Here is an 11,773-nt window from a genome sequence, read left to right as displayed (position 1 = left end):
TCAAAAGAGCAAGGACAGATTCTTTACCTATAGAATTTCACATTTAGCTGCAAAGAGTAAATTGCTTCCATCAATTACTTTCATTCAGCTATTTATCGTTATTAAAACTTAAAGATCAGTGACCGGTAACAGGATATGGAGGCTCTCGGACCCAGATCCACAAAGGAACTTAGGCTCAGTATTGCAAAACCTAACTTTTAAGTGCCTAGCTACCCAGTGGAACCCACAAACCCTGAGTTAGACAACTAGGCTCCCTATACAATACATGGGGAGAGATGATGCCTAAGAATAGGATTCACAGAAGCCAGCATGCTGGACGGGGAGCAGCCTAACCTAACTAATAGCAGATGCCAATGAAAGAGATGTAGCCTAAGCCCCATCCTTCTCACAGGGCTTGGCTACACAGATTCAGGCACCTAAGTCCAGGCAGGAGGGAGACACTTATCGTGGGATCTGCACATGGGATCTGCAGCCAGGAACCCTCTTCTGTAGTTTGGTGCCTACGCCATTTCCTGCAAGAGCAGTGGTGGCCTATGTCAAATGCACCCGGGGGTGGTAGGAAGGCAGAGGCAGAGGGAGCAGCAGCAACCTCCCTTATAACCTTTAGCACAGCAAAAGGGAACTCACTCAGGATGCGGGAGAGTCTAGTTCATTTCCCCCCCTCTACTTGATGAGGAGAAGGGATTTAACCTTGGGTTTCTCACCTCCCAGGTCAGTGCTGTAACCACTGGGCTATGGGCTATTCTGATGTGGGTCTCTCTTAAGCTCTCCTACTGAAGCTGTTCCACGGTTTTTTAAATACTTTAATATGCATTGGGTCACAAAGAGAGTGAGAATGACTCTGTAGTCCAGTGGCAAATTTAAGCTGTGAGGGGATGGAGCATGCTCAGTGCAGACCAAATTTTTGTACAAAGCAGCTGCCAAATTCTACAAATCTCTATTGAGTATGTGCAAACAGAGATTTTTTATTTTTGGAGGCTTATAACTCGGTCAAATTTGGGCAAAAATTCACAGGGATGGCAGAAGGAACATCCTTGACACCAGCGTGACTCCCCGCCAAATTTACAAAGCATTGAGGAATTAGAGCTTCTCAAATAAACTGTTCCAATAATGTTTTCAATATGGCAAAACAACATTTCTCCTAACCTTGGTCTTGGAAACAGCTGAACCATTTTTGCTGAAGCTTTAAAAAAAATAAGAGAGAGACAGCCTGACAGACATCTGGCATGGAAAATTTCAGCCTGAATAGTTCAAGTTTGGCAAAGTTATAAGCAACTGAAAACAGGGCCTTAAATATAGGCATTGCTACCAGTACCAGAGGTAATAACCATCAGTCTGGGCTACCCACGATTGTGCAGAGACATGTTATTTATGACTCCTTGAACCTTCCTGGTCCCCTACATTCCTAAGGAGGACTCCCCCCCAGAAAGGCTGGCAGTGGATCACACAGTGAGTAGGTTTCCAGAAGCTGTTCAGGAAAGGTGCTGCATCTGTACATCCTTCAGACACCTTTTCCACACTTTTTTGTTTACACTGACCCTCTGCAAGCTATCCAGTGGAAGGGAAGTTATAGCTATTTTTTCAATTGTTGCAGCATGCCTGCACCCCAACAGGGCTTCTGATGCTAGAGACCCCCACTTGCATAGACCTTGGTGTGAATCTGGGCCCTTGTGGTTCTATGTACAGATTCTACTGAAATCAATAGAAGTTGGGTGCAGATATCTGAGGGAAGAATTAATTATAAGGATTCAATAGAGTATCTCCATTTGTGGAAGGGTCATCCCTACACTTAAGGGGGGGAAATGTTAGCACCTTCCTTGATGTATAGACAACAGTTGATTGTCAGAGAAACACTAAAGAGCAATAGCCTGAAGTTTAGACGTATGCTGATTCTGGGCTGACAGGTCTGTTTCTGATGGCAGATGGGCAGAGCTTTATAGGCCAGCCGTTTGTATCTACTTCCTTTACTATTAATAGAAAACCTGACATTTCAGATTTCAGTCTAAATATTTGGCAGTGCTAATTTTCCCTCCATTGCAAATCTCCTTAGATACATAAGTTCATCTTTATGTTTAGACGTTCTCAAAGCTCATTACTTCAACTTCACCAAAGCTATCACTTCTCAGAGTACAAGTTTTTAAATTACACCATGTCTGAAGCTCTTTGCAACAGATCTTTAAATATTTACTCTCCAATCTAATTAAATTGCACCAAGGTAATCCAGCAGATATTCTAAATATTTATCCTGAGGGAACCTAATTAAACAATCTAAAGGAAATAACTATAAAATGAAGCTGTTTGACATGCTCATTGTGAAACACACCAAATAGTATTTAAAATAGTGTTCACTAATATGAACTCTTTTTTTACATTTAACCATATCTACAGGCCATATTTTGAAAATGGGGAATTTATCTACAAAAATTCATAAACTGCATTAATTTATGCCAGTATTGTGGCCAGTAGAAGCCCCAGGCATATCCACCTTTCACACACAAATCACTCCTGCTCAGTGTAAGAGTGATCTGTACCAGGCAGACACAACCACACACAAATGTCGGGACCCAATCCTAGAATGCATCTCCACTGTTCTCGTCACAAAGGGCCCATGGAGTGACTTCCCCACGTTTTGGGGAGACCTAGAATTTGGGTTTCAGTGCTGCTCTGAATAGGTTTTCTTGTACAGCCTTTGCTATAATTTGGTCTGTTACATTTTCATTGACTTAAACATTTATCAGATTCATAAATGTCTTTCCGATTACTTTGTAGTAACCACCTGCACATGTAATTTTAAGAATAGTCTCTTTGGATCCCCAGTTTCTCCTCCATTATAGTCTGCCTGTGGGTATAGACTTCTTTATAGTAATTATATGTTTACTGAACACCTTTTTTCATGCTACCTCTTTTCTCAGTTCTGCCTCATAGCCCTTGTGTTTGGAACTTATGGCATGTGAAATTAACCTTCCCCCCTTCAGTGAATTTGTCTAACTTGTCTCGCCTTGTTTCCTGATATGCTCCTATGCAGCCATGTCCTGTCACTAAGATCCTCAATACAATTTATTCATCTACTCTTCATTCACATATGCAAAAACACGAAAGTTCTGGAAATATTTTTTTAAAAGTCTAAAATTTATGAAAATCTTAGGATCCAAGTCCCTTGTGATGTTTGAGGCAAAAACAAGTAACTGTATTTCAGACAGATGATTATACTGTTAAGAAACTGAGTCATGACTAGTTTATTTAATCAGCATAAATGGTTTTCTGAAAGAAGAATGTGTCAAGAGACACAGGAGGCCACTTGTGTATTACCAGTGAGAAACATCCAATGAGCTCAAAAGCAGCTTGTGAGAGGCTTGAGTTGTTACAGACGGCATGTACTAATCTATGATCTTCTCTCCAGGCCTCCCTTTCTCTGCTTTATAGTGCATGCATATAGTACTGAAAGGGAGGAAAGATCAGATTAGAGAATAAATACACCATCCTGCAACAGGAAAGTCTTTGATACAATATTGCTGCCATTCCTTGGTAATGCTGTGTAGTTAGAGCTGTATTGGTTCCAGGATATTAGAGAGACAAGTTGGGTGATGTAATATATTTTATTGAACCAACTTGTGTTGGTGAGAGAGACTAACTTTTGAACCACACGGAGCTCTTCTTAAGGCCTTCTTTGTTAATGCCAGTCTGATGGTTTGATGGCCCACAAAGGCCTTTCACAACTATCTGATTCTCACTTGTAAATTCATTAGAACATTTTGCATTGTCTACCGACAGAGAGACCTACGTCTTTACTTCACACTAGATATGACATTTCAGCTGTTTGTTAATCTAAGCCTTAAAATTACTAAAGACAAACCTATCCTTTGAAGATGACAAGTCACTTCCTCAACAGAATCAGCATAAAAAATCTCCTGAGGGGAAAATCAAGTGTCAGCTGTAAGGCAGCTGCTTTGCCCAAGCAAAAATACTGTAGGCCTTTTGCAGACTTCCTGTTTGTGATCATTGTCAAACTCTTTGTGTAACTCAGAGTGGGACAGATCTGTGAGGTGCTGGAAGGTGCTACTGCAATCCAGTTCTCCCTGTGAAGTCCTGACTTGCTTGAAGGAATGGGATTAGTGTGAGAGCAAATAAGAAGCTTTTGTGCGTGTCTAGATTCTTTAGCAAAAATAAACTATTGCATTGCAGTTTACTATACTTCGCATAGTTCTTTTCATATCAGTGAGATATGAAAGCAAGTCTGGCATGAGTTACATAAGCTGTATGGATGGGAGACGTAATATTTCTTATTGGATCAACTCCTGTTGGCGAAAGAGACAAACTTTCAAGGTTACACAGAGCTCTTCTTGAGGACTCTCTGTAAGCTTGAAAGCTTGTCTCTCTCACCAAGAGAAGTTGGTCCAATAAAAGACATTACTTCACCCACATTGACTCTCTAATATCCTGGCACCAACACAGCTACAACACTGCAAATAAGCTATATTGGTGTCAGCAGTGCAGCGCTGCATCTCGTTTTGAAATCTGAGTCGGCACTGGTGTTGAAGGAGTGAGGCAGGTTCTCTAACTGGAATGATTAGCATTAAAGGTCACGTTTTTAGCTTAGTAAAGTGCTACATACTACTTCCTATACTGAAGGCACTTAAGACTGTACTAGTGGAAAGAAGGGGCTTTAAATGAAGGGAGAAAGGTTAAAATGAAGAGTTAAATATTAAATAAAACAAAAAAAGAATGTGATGGGGAGGGAAAGGATTTGAAACACACTTTTTCCCGACTAGCTGCCTAACATTAAACACTCAATATGGAATGAATAGAGAAGCCATAAATTAACAATGATACACAACCATTTAAGGAAATTTGTGGCATCCCATTACAGGAACCAACACAAAATGAAACCTTACACCAAATGTAAGGTTAGAAATGTTACAAACACACTGCCTGTGCATCTATAGTAATGTAGACCAAAACTATGCTTTTTTCTCCATGGCTTTCTCCTGTATTTTAAACTCTCTTTCTGTTTAATCCCTTTAATCAGTTTGTTTCAGGAGAGCCTACACTGGTTCCTCCGATATATCTTGGCCATCTACAGTCCCTCATGAGTACAAACTGGCACTCCATAAAATAATGATGCATATCCCTTTTTCATGTTCATGACAAGATTTGGAAATCCCAGATAATTCCAAGGGATGGATGCCTTCTGGGCAGTGACATCACAGGACTAAGTCTCCACTGACTTGTTCCTTGTGTAGTCATTTGCACCTCTGTAAAATAAGTGTAAAGCAGCAGTATTCTGACCTGGTAGCATTTTACATCCATTCTGTAAATGTTAATGCCTGCACAAGTTGCAAGTAGGGTGACAAGATGTCCTGATTTTATAGGGACAGTCTCGATTTTTGGGCCTTTTTCTTATATAGGCTCCTATTTCCTCCCAGTTCCCCCCCCCCCCCCCCCGCAATCCCAATTTTTCACACTTGCTGTCTGGTCACCATAGTTGCAGGGCAGTGAAGAACCAAGCCCTCAATTTCTGTGCCTTCCTTATTTCCGTAGGACCTGGCAATCCCTATTGTCTTCTGAATATCATTAATATCCACATAGCACTCCTTCTCCGCTAGCCCAGCTTTTAACCTGCTATCTTTGAGAAATATGCCTCCTTCTTCCAATCTAAGATAGCTCCAATTCTCAGTGGGCCAGGCTTTCAACAGGTGTAAATCTGCATAGCTCTCTTGACTGTCATGGAGCGATGCCAATTTATACAACCTGAGGATCTGGTCTTATATCTCCTTTACCCAAACTTGAACTCACCGACACCTTTGTCTTCCTTCTAATTTGCTTCTCCTTTCCTGCCATCAACCACACTTACAAAAACTATCTTCTCTCTAGACTGCCTCTCCTTCCCAGCATTTCTACCATCCTGCCTTGCTCCTTATATTATCACTAATCTCTTTTCACATGATACCTTCTCCAACTCTCTAAAGTCACTTCTTCACAACACCCATTCCACCACCCCAACTCACTAACAACCTTCATCCCAAGCTTTCAAGCCACATGGAGCTCTGTTTTCTCAATCAGACAAGTGATCAAGAAAATAGCTTTCTCTTACCTTGCTAATCCTGAAACATGCCAATCCCATGTTGTGGCAGGGAACATATTGGGTAAAATAAATGTTAGAGGCTCTGTACCTTCAATTTAAAATTAGTTTGTTCTTTCTTGGGAAGCATAAATAGAGATCAGTTATAAATTTATTGTTATATTAAGGCACCCAGAGAGGATATGTATAATATTGTGATTTACGTTTTGCTAAAAATACCTTACCTTGTTTTGCTTATGTGAAAATATGGTCAGTGAAACAAGAAACTTCTGCTTACTCTGAATGTCCTGATAGGAGTAGAGAGCTACCTGTAGTGGGTGCACTACTGAAAATTAGGACTTCTTAGCGCTGGCATGATAGTGTGAACTTTGACTTTTGGCACATAACTTTTTGAGGAACGTGGTTTAGCAACATGGTGGCCATTCTGTTGACAGGCACCATTTGCAATGTTAATTAAAGAATGTGGCTATACAAAGGGAATGTTGGTATTAAGTTACCTGGTCTGTTTGCAACCCATGTGGTGGTTGCATTTTTTCATTAGAGACTTTTAATTATTTGGGGTACAGGATTATGGTAAACTTCCTCCTATCAGGAGGTCTGAGTTTGGGGTACATCCTCACAATTCTCTCCGGTTTCCCTCCTCAACTCAGACTTCAAAATCTTTGATATCATCCATGACTCTAAGCTCTCTCTCCTCCCACACCGCCAAGTTTTCTGACTCTACCTATCACCACTTCAGCAACACTGCCCATGGATACCATTGCTTTGACTCCACCACTGCTGAAACTCCAACACACGCATTCTTCTCATTTCACTTTGAGTGCTGAAACTCTCTCTCCTGAACCCCAGACTCCAACTCCAGAATGTGCACAGCACTGCCACCATCCTGTCACACATACAATTCATTGCAGCATCTTTCATGTAGATTCACAGGGTGGTGGCTGGCTGGGCTGGGCTGGGCTTCTCAGGGTGGATGCGAGGGCCACCTTACTCCTCCTGACAAACTATGGCCTGGCTTGGTGTTGGATTGTGCCACTGGTTCTAAGAAGCCCTCTGGTTTAGATGGAGGTGCCAACCTCCCCACCCTTAGGCTGAGTAGGGAGAAGCAAAGCTGTATATATTTTTTTGCCTGCCAGCGTCCTGGGGAGGGGGGTTTAGTGCAAGCAGCTAGTCTTTTCCTTGAGATTTTGTATTGGCATTTAATTGCTGACTCTTGTTAATGCTTACTAGCCACTGCATTGCTGTTTTGTTTGGGTCAAGCTAGGATTGTTTGGGTTTCCGTGTATTTCAGTATGTTATGTCACAACTTTGGAGATGGACCGAGGATAAAAATTGTAAATGTGCTTACACGATTTAGGAGCCTAAATCCCATTGACTGTCTATTAGACATAGGGTCCCAAGCCCTAAGTCCCCCTTTTAAACCTAAGTTATGTGCTTTTAAAAAATTTACCCCTAGCTTTAGCAGGGGGTAAATGTATTGGTCTTTTTGGGCCAGTTTAATAGGGAGGGATAGTTATATATATAAAATCCATAATTCTGCGATTCAGCTAGCAGCTAGGACCAAGAGACTGAGTAGCAGAGACTGCCTGGAATCTGTGTCAATTGAAGCTCTAGTTCTATCTGCAAGGGTAGAGACTGTAACTTGAATCTTAAGCCTCGTGTCCAGGCCTAGTTGGACTGCTTGGTTTCTTTGGATGGGTAGCCATTTTGACCTTGGGATCAGCCCGTCAGAACTAGGGCTGGATCATAACCAGGCTGAGGATCTACAACCCCCTTTCCCACAAAGATTTTGTTCATCAGCCTCTTTTGTTTGCAGTCTTGTTATTTATTTGCTTTATAGCTGGGCCATATTTCATTCCAAATGAACTTTCCCTGGATTTCTCAGATTTGACCTATGAACTTAAAAGTTAAAAGGAATTAATGGTCTCAGTACAGGTATAAAGGTAAAATGACAAAACTGTGGATGTGGGGCTTTGGTTTGTTAAATTGCTAGGATTTATTAAAATAGATATTTCACTTACATGAAACTAACTCATTCCTACACTTTGACTAAATATACCCATTTACTGGTCAGGTAGCACAACTACTATGAAAATTAAAACATGCTTTTGCATGGCATTGGTGGAGATGGCGGTCTTCAGAAGCTGGAAACAAAAGTCTGAGCATGATCCTGCCTTCCCGGCACTCCTAAAGCTCCCTTTGTCTTCTAAATGCTTTGCAAGAACAGATTTGATTTGAAAAAGATGAAATAAAAGTTCAAATCATCCTTTGACTTGGATCATTGTACTTCTGTTGTTGGTTTCTGTGGGAGTTCAGAGCACAAGGAATGTAGGACTGGGTTTATTAGCTGAGTAGAACAGGCCAAATCCTCAGATGGTGTAAACTGAAATCAATATAGAAGTCAATAGAGCTATGCAGACTTATACCAACTGAGGATCACAAAACATCTACCTGGCTTCTAAAGAACAGAAATACACATCATATGAAGAAGTTTTTTGTGATGTGAATGTGTGCATATAAATCCATTCCATTCTGAAAGCTCTGCACATTCTGATTAAAATTAATAAGATATTTGTCCAATTTGAGTCAATAAAATTAACTATTGCACAAATAAAGAACATTTGAATTTTTTCCATTAAAAATGCACATTCATCATCAATGACTAGAAAAGTGAACATGCCACTAAAGATTAAAACCTATTTTGTTAGGAAAAACTTCAGAGCCTGCCTTCACTAGTATTAACAAAATGCCTACAAGGTTTATCAAGGAAGGGTGACTACCAATAGAAATACAAAGAATCAAGTCAATGGGTGATCAGCTCTTTGATCTTTCCTTCTTAAAATCAAATCTGTGCATAGTGATTATCTTTTCATTGTATTGCTAAAGCTCTTGCGCTTACACAGAATGGCTTTAAGAGTCCGATACTACATCCCTTTCTCAGGCAAAACTCTCATTAAAGTCCATAGTTTTTACAGAAGGAAGGGTTGCAGAGTTGGACCTGAAGGCTATACATATGAACAAACCTATTTTTTTTTTTGCACTGAAATCTTTCTGACTCTTTTTTAAATATAAACTAAGCAGGCAGAAGATCATCATATATACAAACAACTTAATGACCACCGTGACTTCTTCCAAGTAAAATGCTTCTATTGTAGGAATTATACTTATGGATATCAGTACATTAGCTCTTTCTGCTCAGAGTTGCTGAAAGAATGATTTGCTTAAGAAGATTAGTCCTTTCAATGCTCAGAAGTAGTACTGGACAAATGAGCCTAAAATTACTATAGATTAACTCCATTAACATCTTCTGAACATTTTTAAAATGGCAGACCTTTCTGTAAAAAAAAATCTTTCAATCTGACCTTTTATGTGTCCCTTCAAATAAAGTATCAGCTATTAACACACATATTTTTCACACTTAGATTTCATTTGTTGTGTTGATGCCAGTAAAAACTGATGATCCTCAAAACTATTTTGAGCCAATCAGCGAAAGCAACAGTCTGTTCTCAATAAAAATTCATCGGCTCTAATAATTCCCTCTGATGAGTGATATAATTCAGCAAATCTAGAAAGCTGAAGTGGATGTGCTGTAGGAAAACATGTTTAGGATTGGTTTCTCAAGTGATTTGTTGAATCTTTAAGCAAGTTGTTAGTTTTCACATAGGTTCTAGTTTAATAGGATTATATGCATTAAAATTATATGTTGCAATAGTCACAATAGTTTATTTAGTGTACAATAACACTGCAGATATTACTGGTATGAGCTTATTTCCCACCTGAAACTTGAGTGCCAAATCCTGCAATGCTTACTTATGCCTTGCAAAGATGAAGTTTCACTGAAGACAGTGGGGACCTGATCCTTCATTCCAGACTACCATTTTTAGACTTCCATTGAAATCACTGGAATTACACTTCTGTCAAACTGGTGTAAAGAAGTGATGAATCAAACCTGGAATATTTGCCTTGCTAAGGACTGAGCAAGAATTATAGGACTGGGGTCACAGATAGAAGCAAATCAATGTTGTGTGTACCAGAGTGTGAAAAAATTGACACGTTTCAGAGCAGCAGCCGTGTTTGTATTCGCAAAAAGAAAAGGAGGACTTGTGACACCTTAGAGACTAACAAATTTATTTGAGCATAAGCTTTCCTGAGCTACAGCTCACTTCATCAGATGCAAAACTGAAGCATTTGTAATTTACATATCCCTTCTCTCAAAAATGGCCAAAGTAGTTCTCTTCCACTGGTTATTTTTAACTCACAGTGCCATCTACAGATTAAATATAACACATACAACTCAAAGCTTTTGTGATAGTTTTGCTTCTTAGTTTATTATTCAGTTTTCTCCCCTTTCATGTCAATATCATCTTTTTACAAATTTTTTTCACAGAAGAATTTTATAAATAACTTTTAATTGTGATAATGACAAGGTTTCGGTGACAATCACTGCAAGATTTCCTCACACCCTTAAGCTTATGCAGTGAGCAGGTTTGGCCAGCAACAAAATAAAAACATTAACTGCCTGAAATAAAAACATTAACACTCTTCTGTAAGTGTATTAATGGCATACTCACTCCTGGGTCTCGAAGTACCCATTTACACAGATTTTTATTTTGAGCCTGTTTTTTTCCTTCAATTCCTCAGTACAAGAATGAGAAAGACGAGCACGCTGTGGGCTTGAAGAAATGTCCTCTAATCAGCGAGATGACTCAGCACTATTACTCACATCACATATCCTTTTAGCTCTGGGTTCATGTGCATAGTGAAAACAGGTGAGGATGAATGGGCCATAGAACTCAGCAAGGTTTCAACAGGCCTGGATTTTCACTATAGTATGGCAGCTTTCCTAGTAGACAAATAGTACTAGACAGTAAACGTGTTGTGGCAGAAGCTGTCTTTGTGTGTCTTATACAGCACCAAGTATATAACTAGCCCTTAAGATGACAATAGAAAAGGCAAGGAGGAAATGACCATTCACCATATTCCCCTTTCCCCATAATCCAGCTTTGGTCATGCAGTTGTAAAGCTTGTGCAAATATCACTGGCTAAAAGCCAGGCCTGCAGCTCTTGGCTCTGCTAAGTAAATATGACATAATATATAATTTAGCACTGTTTGGCTCCAATGTACTCAGGACTATATATTTAGTTTTAAAAACATAGTAATAAAACCCCAAGTTATTCTTTAATTCTTTCTGAACTACAGTGTACATGATGAACAAGATTTGTTTTCCCTATTTTATAGGCAACATATGTAAAATACCTCCATGGATTATGTTACTCCTGTAACTTTTTACTATGAACATTCTAAAGGTCACATTTCATTATTTCCCTCAGACAAACAGTTGCATAACATGAAGGATCAAGGTCAAATGACAAAAGAAGAGATGCTTTTGATTCATTTAGGTGACTGTCTTCTTCAGTTTTGATTCCCTTTTCATTGTCCTCTAAGAAATGATACGACAGATTGTGGATATATTTCAAAATGTGTCTGTAGCATCCAGGTGTGTTCAGCTGTAATGCAGACACCCTGAAGCTGCATGTCTGCAGCCCATCCTTAGCAAGCCTTTCATGGTACCACTGCCCAACTTTATTATTGGGATACTTTATACTGTGTCCAACCATTGGAAGAACCACCTCAAGGAAAAAAAGAAAATATATGTGAGCCACAAATGTGTTTGAAACAAAACCACCACTTAC

The 11,773-nt window shown here is 39.6% G+C and overlaps 1 protein-coding gene across 5 annotated transcripts in view; it reads right to left on the bottom strand.

The window, feature by feature from the left end:
- Positions 1-10,208: 10,208 nt before the first annotated feature.
- The window catches only part of PUS7L (pseudouridine synthase 7 like), a 28,952-nt gene continuing 27,387 nt past the window's right edge, over positions 10,209-11,773 (bottom strand). For all 5 annotated transcript variants that reach the window (XM_073328010.1, XM_073328008.1, XM_073328009.1 and 2 more), the window contains one exon: positions 10,209-11,710. In XM_073328010.1, the coding sequence (XP_073184111.1) occupies positions 11,381-11,710 (330 nt within the window). In that variant the 3' untranslated portion in view covers positions 10,209-11,380. The remainder of the gene's footprint in view (positions 11,711-11,773) is intronic.

The sequence above is a fragment of the Lepidochelys kempii genome, chromosome 1 (assembly GCF_965140265.1).
Source record: "Lepidochelys kempii isolate rLepKem1 chromosome 1, rLepKem1.hap2, whole genome shotgun sequence".
Lineage (NCBI taxonomy): Eukaryota > Metazoa > Chordata > Testudines > Cheloniidae > Lepidochelys > Lepidochelys kempii.
Note: the sequence above shows the minus strand (reverse complement) of the source record. Positions and strands in the feature narration are given on the sequence as shown.